General features: G+C 41.0%; 1 protein-coding gene across 1 annotated transcript; it reads left to right on the forward strand.

Annotated features, from left to right (window-relative positions):
* The first annotated feature begins 707 nt into the window (after positions 1-707).
* On the forward strand, positions 708-9,319 carry LOC111232717 (protein-lysine 6-oxidase-like). Its single transcript, XM_022760386.1, has 8 exons — positions 708-750; positions 1,015-1,083; positions 6,880-6,988; positions 7,660-7,797; positions 8,465-8,621; positions 8,778-8,873; positions 8,982-9,097; positions 9,196-9,319. The coding sequence occupies exons 1-8, from the start codon at positions 708-710 to the stop codon at positions 9,200-9,202; spliced, it is 735 nt and encodes a 244-aa protein (XP_022616107.1). The 3' UTR covers positions 9,203-9,319.
* The last annotated feature ends 855 nt before the right edge of the window (positions 9,320-10,174 follow it).

The raw sequence follows: 10,174 nt of genomic DNA on the forward strand, positions 1-10,174 counted from the left end.
TATCACTAGATGTATAGCGCATGAGGCCTAGGGCACGTGCTGATATCACCTATGTTCCCACACATATAAATAGGCCAGAATAATTTCTCATTTCCCCTGAGGGAATACCTCATACTGTCAGAGTAGACTGTATGAACTTCAGCTTATCATACCACAGCTAGGCTAAATAAAGAACAGGTCAGGTAGGTGCATGTATTTTAAGGGTCTTCATTTTCAAAGTGGATGGGAGTCCAGTAATACTTTCATTAGAGGAACAAATGAGCATTTGTATGTCAAAGTAAGTCTAGGCTTTACAAGTGTTGGCACAGTTGTTGGACTTGCTCCTCGGGGAAGTGACTTCTCAGTCAGAAAGCAGAGGTGATTTGGGTAATTTTGAGTCCCTATACAGAAAACATGAAGTTATAAATTATTGGACAGCAATGGTTTACTTCAGGAACCTGTCAGTTTGTCAGTGGGGCTTGAAGTGCATTTAAAGTATGAACACACTTTCATAACCTCACTGTAACCATATTTTTTGACACCTGTTATGGTAACAACCAGTATCTCAGTTCCTCTCGACATCAGCTGTAGGTACATGTAATCTGTCATGCGCGTGTCATGTGGAAATGGAGTGACAAAGTGGTCACTGTGACACTCTAACAGGTGGAAGTCGACTAAACCAAACTGGCATGGACTCCCGGTGCTAAAAATGACAGCAGTATGTGCTGATGACTGTGAAACCACGCACTCAGGTGGATCTGCTCACCAAGGGTAAACCAGAGGATAAACCAGAGATCACAGTCCAGAGAATGCGCAATAACATTTCTGTATTTTAGATAACAGTCATACACATAAAAATATATCATCTTAACCAAAGGGTTTACATCAACTAATGCGTGTTTCACCACACGCAAACAGGCAAGTGTGAAACAGTGGCTTTATTATCCCAAGCTGCTTTACAGCAGAGGGGAAACTTAAGAAAAACAAATCCAGTCTAGACATTTTCCTGGACAAACCTGACCGCATTTTTCACAGCTTGGGTGAACCATGTGACTGAAGCACATCGGTCAGCAGTGTGGGCTTGTCTGAAGTCAGTAATATCAGGTACGTGAACATGACTGTGCCCGAGAGCAGAGTGTAACACCGAGGATGTAGGCTATTTTCTGTTTTTACGATGTCAGTGCTTAGATGATCCTCTGTTTGCAGCATTTGTGCGCACATACAGAACATTGCAGTGTAGGTTTGTGTGGGTGCATGTGTTACGAGTCATCCTGTTCTTTCTTTGCTTTGCAATCAACAGGTATTTTATTCATTGTTCATTTCTTTTGTCCAGCTGCTGTCTCCGAGATCAAGAATACACTAATATATATATATATATACTCAAATTGTGATTTGGGTTTTACAATAAGTGTCTATCAAGATTTTAAATTTACACTGTCAACGAATTAGAAAGTCTGGTATTTGTTTTTGATTCACCAGCCTGTTCTCAATGTGCGTCATGGGACACCAAGGTTTATTGCCTACTTGGAAAAAGTCTCATTCACATCCAGACCCAGTGGCGGAATATAACTATGTACATTTACAAGTGCTGTACTGAAGTACAGTTTTTAGGTCATTGTACTTTACTTGAGTTCTTCCATTTTATGCAACTTTGTTGTAGTCTACTACATTTCAAAAGGGAAATATTGTACTTTTTAATTCACTACATTCATCTAACAGCTATAATTAATAGTTGTGGTGCAGATAAAATGCCCACACACTGAGAATGGACTTCATAGTGAAGTAGCAGGAGTCAACATGCATCCAGAAATTAAACATTAATTATTAATTTTCTGGATTTTCAAAGGGGGAGAAAGAGCAGATCTAATTTCAAGATGTTTTAATTTACTTCAAAAAGTACCAGTTGGGCAGAAATGGCCTATGTTGATTTTATATCATTACATATATTATTGAATTTTTGTAACTGGTGCATTAACACATAAGCAGCATTTTAATGTTGCTTATGTAACTGCAGCAAAGTTTAACTACTTTATTGTGTTTAATGGATCATATTTTCAAACTGATCATGTGCTTTGTACATAAAATCTTAATATGCAAAGGGACTAGTAATTACGTCTGTTGTATAAAAGTAGTGAAGTAAAAAGAACAATATCCAGGTTAATCTGGTAATTATGACAACAGAGAAACTAAGGGCAGTGTTTATTGATGGTGTCAGATGTCATATGTGGGACATGAGTGCCAGGAGGTGGTGCCTTAAATCATGTGTGTCAACGAGTGCTTACACAGTGAGAGACCACCCGTCATGCTGGAGCAATGACACCCATCCGGTTACAACCTGCCTGATCCAACTAGACCTGCACCCCGTGATTGTACTGCGCGAATCACACACACACACAAACACAAACACACACACACACACACACACACACACACACACACACACTCACACACATATCCATGCTTCTCTACTCCTGTTTCTCACACTTATTCATGGATTTATACTCACACAGATTGCTGAAAGGCTCTGAGTGCCTGCCGGGGTATGTGGGTATATTTAGAAGGAGGTGGGGGTGGGGGTGGGGGGGTATCCAGTCTGACCTCCTCTAATCCTCACTGTGTTGGCCGACTTTGTCACCATGCACTCGGGACTGACACCACGTTACTGGCTACCTGTCTGCTGGCACGTCCCCGCAGCCACAGATGCTGTGACAGAGTATGCATGGGAAAAAGGAGGGGAAAGGTGAGGGGAATCTCACCTACTTCAAGGCAGTTGACAACCTCTTTATCATGTGTATAAAGCGACAGATAGATGCAACACAAAAGCCTGAACTACTTGTGACTGTCATCTGGTGACTGTGGTTTTCTGTGCTTTGTTCTGGTACTGTACGTGTGTTATGCAGGATTCCTGCAAACCTGGAACAATTCTTGAAAGTGTGCAGATTTGAGGAGACTATGATAAGGTGTTTTAAAAAAAAATAGACTTCTTGGGAAGCATTTGACTTTGTCTTTCGTATTTCTCAGCCCCGTGAACATCTTTCTGTCCGAGATGATGCCGACATTTAACATCCTGATTTAAAAAAGCACCTGTAATATCAGTTGTGGTTTACAGGCCTGTTATTCAACAGGATCATAAGTATTAAATGAGGCTTATTGGACCAAAACCATGACAGTGTTTCCAACCAAAACATGCCACTAGTAGAAAAAAACAAAACAACAAATTGAGTGTCACTTATCATTGAATTTAGTGTCAGGGTGTGTGTGGAACCAGTGGTACTAAATTGCGATCACCAACAAACCAATTTCTCCAGCCGTCTCATAGCAACATCGTAGTAGTGTTTTATAACCCACAGTGGGTGCTGACAGATCAGATGCCCTGTCCAACTGTGTGACGGACACGAAGCACTATACTGTTGAAGTGGGCCGCATTTTGAATTCATCCATCCTGTAAAAAGGTGCTGGAGAGTTAATCATAGAATATACAGTAAGATGTGAGACCTGTATAGATTTATGTTACACAAACATATACTGTGTGTTGAAGATTGATTTATATAAATGGTCTGTAGCCTAATATATGAAGGACGTCAAGCTCTTTACAACTTTACAGAGGTTAAGGGCTATAAATATAAACTGACTTTGAAGTGTGTCACAGCACAAGCTTTGATATGAAGTGTAGACATCTTTGGGGCAATAAGACAGATCTGTAGTGGGTGTTGTATATAATACACACATTGAAGAACGTACTTACGTTTCCATTGGTTGACAAGAGTTTTGAAAGTTGGAAAAAACTTTGATTCATGAATACAAGCTAGGAAAAAGGTTTATCTTGATCTCAAGTAAAAGTAGTTTTGAGTTGCATGTCAGCAGAGAGCTGCCGGTCTGTGAGGATCCACTGCCATCATGTGGTGAAGAGGGCGACTTGGCCTCAGTGTGAGGATTCAACAGGCTGAATACTTTTCAGTACAGGCATTACTGCACTTAAGACCACCAGTACCACTGAGCTCTATACTGCATCCACAGTGTGACAAGTACAAGGAAATTAAATTCCCTACAGATATTAATAAAGCTATTGTCCTTCTCAGGACTCCAGTGTTTCCATTGTGGTCATGTTCTTTGAGTTTATATAAAATCATAAGTGCACCCACTGGCACCTTCCTCTTGTAGAATAGCCATATTTCATCAGTTAGGACATACATATAAGTTTACCACAGGAATTATGATGGTTGAATTCAATGCGCCTGTGCTTCATGAGAGTTTAACATGAAACTCAGACAGAACTTCTCATGGCAGTGACTAGGCTACTACACTCTTTCTCACCTTGACATAATGTTAATAAAGAATAAAGAATGTGCTGAAATGGTTCAAAGGTGACAGGAGAGAGTGAGCGCCGCTCCTAGCTGTGGATGGGTGGATAAGTAACTCATATTACAGACACTAAAGACGTCTCAAACCAACCTCTCGGAGTGATGCTGTGCGCAACTGCGTGAAGGAGTCAAGTGTATGGAAAACACCTCCTCATCAGAAAACACCTCCTCATCACACATGTCAAACTCAAATGTTCGTCGTTAATGTCTCAGTGCTGTAAATCTTCGGATATAGACACCACCACACGGAGCCATGGAGAAGTTTCCCTTTCTTTTGATTTTTCTACTTGATGTTCTGGTGTGTTTGGGTACCGGTCAACAACATTTACGCGCACGTGTCGGACCTTGGAGACACCGGATTCAGTGGGAGAATAACGGTCAGCTGTACAGTTTACTGAGCACGGGGACTCAATATCGCTCCCCCGCACAAACTAGAAGACGCACCCAGCTTTTACTAACAACTAACAATTTTAACCGAGTTAACCCTTCCGTTACACCCAGTAGATCCACGAGAACCAGATCAAACCTCGAGGACGCAGCCCGGGTTCACTCTCACCAAAACGACCTCAGTCAAATGGATGCATCAGTTCTTGGTGCTGATGAGGGTCCGTATTTACTCGCCTCGGGACGACCAGGGACACCAACTCAGTCGCCGCCGCGCGTGACCTTTCCCGTGGCTTTGGGATACCGTTCACACCACACTCCGTCAAATAATAGCGCCACCCAGGAGTTCTCCGGCAGCGGAATCCCACGCGGAGGCCGGAGTGCAACCGGAGATGATGCCGGTGCACAACAGGCCCCTGCCCCGCCGGCAAGATCACCGGACTTTACGCACATCCGAGGCGGCCAGATAAGATCTGAGAACTCGGATTCAACTGCCTGGTCACCTGCTGGACGGGTCACCATGGCCGAGGATAGTGAGAACTTACATCGCATCCCGCAGCAAACGCGTCCGGGTGACGCTCGCAGTGCGCACAGAGCGCAGTCACTGACCAGAGTCACACCTGAGTTAAATGTTTCTCCCACAGCGCTGTCCAGTAATGCTGTAGAAATACACTTTCCTCGTCCAAGGCCGGATACAACACGGACTGCAGACGTGAGCGACCCACGAGATCCACACAGCATTCATCACAGGAACTCGGTTTTCTATAATGTTTACCCACCAGACCGCAGAAACAGGATCACTGCGCGCCCTCCACCAGGAACCGGCTATGGCACCAGATTCTTCCACAATGGTGAAGCAGGCAGATAAGATAGAGAAACCAAAGTGTATAAAAGTAGTTAGCACGGTACCCAGAGTATGAACATAATAAAAACGCCCTAAGACCATGTAAAATCAGAATAATCATCAAGTGCAACTTATTCTTGAAAAGCACTGAGTGGAGCTATGAGGCACAGATGCCTCACGCTCATTTCCACATTCAAAATTTAAATTCACCCAATTTATGGGCGTTTTAATGTATTTTTAATGAGAGTCAGAGTTAATACCCCCTTATGACAAAAGTAATGACTCCGGTATGAGAGCCTCTGAGCAAAGTTAATATTAATGGTTGGCTGGGAGCGAGTCATTAGTACTTATACAGCAAAGATGGAGAAACTACATCTCTAAGTTATGACAGTGTAAAGTTTCCAGACTTTTCTATTCAATATTCTGCTCAAGTAGGTAGATTACTGTTTATGCAGTGTATGGATATCTCCACAGATGAATTTTAGTACAATTTCCTTTAGCCCTTACAGTACCAGCTGAGCTAAGCACAATCCCACTGACATTTTTCAAATGGGTCAGAGCATGAGCCAACAGCCAAAGTTTTCCTTAACATCCTTTTTGTAATCTTTAGTCACAAATTGTTTTTTTCGATCTAAAAAATTGATCTGTTGCTTTTTAGTTATCCAGGATTTATGTTGTGCAGATTTCAGTGACACTGCATTCCTATGGGATTTTCAACATTAATAGTGTGTTTATGTGACTCACAACTAAATATAGTATGATACAGAAATAGCTGTCTCTCAAAAACTACGTTACATCAAAAGCTTGGTACCACTAGATTCAGAACAACTTCAATTTTAATAATAATACATGCTTTGAGTTTTAAAAAGAAAATCAAATTTGTCTATCAATTCCAGCATGATAAATGTGTGAAATCTAAATTTTGATTTTGTCATGTGTCTTGACAGGTTGGCAGCAGATTTTGTGTTTCCACCTCTAAAAGAAAAAGCTCTGTGCAGCTTTTCCTTAACATACTAAATGTAGTGGACTGTAATTAATGGGTTAAAGTATTTGATATTCAATGTTTAACATGATGTTCTCATTGACATCACATAAACAATGCAGTAATTTTTAATAGTTAAAATGTGATCTATTCCCTATATTTGTGTATCACATTAGCAGATAGACATAGATGTTATACTTAACAATAGATACATGTACACAGATAGATGCATCTCTTTTGATTATTCCCAATCATTAGATAGATACTGTGTTTGTAGCTGAGTCCTCACATATCAGTGATTTATCAATATGCATTGATTTTTCCTGCAGGTCTCCCAGACTTGGTTCCTGACCCTTATTACATCCAAGCTGCCTCTTACATCCAGAGAGTGCAGATGTATGCACTTCGCTGTGCTGCTGAGGAGAACTGTCTGTCCAGGTGCTCTCCTTTATTTGATCAGTCATTCAAGTAAAAAGCACTTAATCCCATAATCTGTTATTTAATCAAGATTTCTGTGTGTAATACGTAATGATTGTTGTATCGCACCGTGTCCCTGTGGTATGGCTGACATTTTGAAACGCATCGTCTCTCTGCTGTGTAATGAATCGTGTTTTTAGACACAGAAATCAATGGGGTTCACATGTATGAATAAAAAACAAGATAACCATTTAGAATTCCTTTGAGGTTGCCACATTAGGATGTGTGTTGGCCTCCGTCCCGTTTGGAAGCTGCAGCTGAGTGACAGAGTGGCTGGACACAAACCTGGCAACCGCCCGAGATTCTCTCCTCTGATCTGAGCAGCCACTTTGCCAAGTAAAATAAGCACTGAAATGAAAGGCAAAGCATTCCTGAGGTGAATGCAAAAGCTTGTGAGGCAAGACCAGAAACCACCTCTGTCACTTTGACAGTGGATCATCATTTGTCTAATGGCCAGTGAAGGACGAGAAGGAGTTCAGTGTGCAGTGAAGTATATACTGTGCAGACTATGTGAGGTAAAGATGCCACAAACTAAAAGGCGACCCCGGCTGCGCACTCAGGTTTTCACAGTGTCATTTCAGCTCAGAGTGAAAAATCTTGGCTCATTCATTTCCTGTTTCCTTTTCCTTCAGGTCTGCGTATCATCCGAGTGTGAGCGACCTTGACTACAGAGTCCTGCTGCGGTTCCCACAGCGAGTGAAGAACCAAGGAACAGCGGACTTCCTCCCGGTGAAGCCCAGGCATGAGTGGGAATGGCACAGCTGTCACCAGTGAGTTAGGAAAACTGTACATTTATGTAAATACACTACCCCATCCCTGCACACTGGTGTAGACACTTGGTTTTGACCTTCCAGATTTTACTGAATCAAAAGTTTTAAAAGGGCTTAAAAGTCAGTTGATGATAGGAAATTATAGTTTAAAATATTCCAGTGTTACCTTTACTTGTTTTAGGATCTCCATTAGCTGCTGTGATGTAGTCGCCCGTGTCCTCACAGATGTGAATAAGATAACAAAACAGTCGATCCACAGCACCTGTTTGGTGAAATAAATACAAACACCCTTCAAGCACTGAAAATGAATGAATGAAAAGAAGGGTAGATTTCTTGAAGACAAAACATTTCTGAGGTATATTTCTGAAGAACTTGTGCTGTGTTTGATATCTAAGAGCCAGTCAGGTTGCTCTGTTTTATGACAGTTAAAGGTTGTTCAGTTCCTTTTTAAGAGCTGATCAAACAATATTTTAAATGTGAGAAAATAAATGACTGTACAACTTTATCCAGAATAGAAAATGACTCACAAGAGGTTCAGTATCATGTATCATGCCACATTAATCATTTTTGGTCATTAAACCATGAGCAGACCAGGACAACAAGAGAATGACAGTTTCCAGAATAAAGCTGCAGTGCAGCTGTCGTTTGGATCTCTGTCTCTCTCCAGGCATTACCACAGTATGGAGGCCTTTAGTAACTACGACCTGCTGGACGTCTCCACTGGACAGAAGGTGGCTGAGGGACACAAAGCCAGTTTCTGTCTGGAGGACACCTCATGTGACCCGGGAATAAGACGGCGCTTTGCCTGCACTGCTCACACACAGGTTGGTCTGCACTGTCTATGATTTATTTATTTTTCCATTGATCCATCCATTCATTGTTCTTTATTAATTCAATGATTCATTAGTGCAGTTTTATGCCACTGACACATTAAGACACACATACTGTATAATGATAATGTAAGTTTGCATCTTTCTCAGGGTCTCGGTCCTGGTTGCTACGATACATATCACGCAAACATCGACTGCCAGTGGATTGACATCACTGATGTACCACCTGGAAACTACATACTCAAGGTGGGTGTGTGGAGCTGCTTTATGAATAGGACATGATAAAGAAAAGAAATCTATCCGGAATCAAATGAAATATTTACATTTCGTGGCTATTTCTGCTGTTTTTTTCAGGTGACAGTGAACCCATCTCAGCTGGTCCAGGAGTCTGATTTTTCCAACAACGAGGTTCTCTGCGACATCAGGTACACAGGAATCTACGTCCAGGCACGGAACTGCAGGATTACTGCGTAAGTGAAAGACGCACACTGTTCTCACCCTTTCATCAGAGAGATGAGAAACACAAACACAAGCTCGCCTCACTGATGTCTATTCTTTGTTTTGACAGAAGCTGACGTGACTGAAGACAAATATTTCCCCACAGAAATATATATTAATACTTTGTTGTTGCTCTCAGTGTACAGTTGCTACTCTGTTGTGCAGCTTAAATGTTTACTATTACCTAAATTTGTTTGTTTGTATTTATAACATATAATATATTGTAGCTACAGCCATGCTGGCTAGATGTTATCTTTGTTGTAAGAGTATTCATTTTCTCTGGGTTTTTTTTAAGCAATGCAAAATTTCAGGACCTTGACGAAAGCGCGTTACCATAATTTACAAACGTGAAAAAAAGAAAAGAAATTAAAACAAAAAAAAAATTCTTTCATTCATACTTTATAGACTGGAATGGTGCTTATATTGAAGGAAACGGTGGTGCTCTTCTCCCCTGAAATGTAACATTTTGTCATATTAGATAAAAGTTGTGATGTTTAATGACCAAATATGTATAAGTGGTATTACAATATAAGTGCAAATACTCCACTACTAATGTGTGTATTTATAGAAATAATTCTGTGCAGATTTCCCCAGCACAGTGTCAATGACAATGTGTAATTTGTTCTTTTTCAGTCTAGTGAAATGGTTTTGAATGCTTGAAAGGTTTTCAGCGTTTTTATCGTATTTTATAATAAAGTTTGTTTTTTATTTCTAGAAACCAAAGTACCATTGAAGACTGATGGCTTACTTTTTTTCCCCCCTTGACAACCCGGTGATCAAAACATAGGTTTAAATAATCACTAGCAATGGGATAATTTGAGCAAACACTCAAAAACATGAAGTCATTCCACAGCTTATGTCTATTAAAAACAACTTGAGTTAGAGTCTGGAGTGCTAAATGTCTTAAATGCTTTTGGAATAACACGCCTTGGAGAAATATGTGGGAATGATTCCACTCTGCATGTTTATGTCGCTCGGAAATAGCAGCAGAAGACGTACGGCCTCACACCACGGGCCTGCTGTTGTTGCTCTGTGTTTGTCATGTGTTA

The sequence above is a fragment of the Seriola dumerili genome, unplaced genomic scaffold (genome assembly GCF_002260705.1).
Source record: "Seriola dumerili isolate Sdu_G_001 unplaced genomic scaffold, Sdu_1.0 BDQW01000002.1, whole genome shotgun sequence".
Classification (NCBI taxonomy): domain Eukaryota; kingdom Metazoa; phylum Chordata; class Actinopteri; order Carangiformes; family Carangidae; genus Seriola; species Seriola dumerili.

Bases quoted from the DNA above. Each gene is read 5' to 3' on its own strand.
- LOC111232717 (XM_022760386.1), top strand. From the start codon at position 708: ATGACTGTGAAACCACGCACTCAGGTGGATCTGCTCACCAAGG. The intron at 751-1,014 runs GTAAACCAGAGG...CATTTTTCACAG, and splicing joins GGTGGATCTGCTCACCAAGG to CTTGGGTGAACCATGTGACT. The intron at 8,622-8,777 runs GTTGGTCTGCAC...CATCTTTCTCAG, and splicing joins CCTGCACTGCTCACACACAG to GGTCTCGGTCCTGGTTGCTA.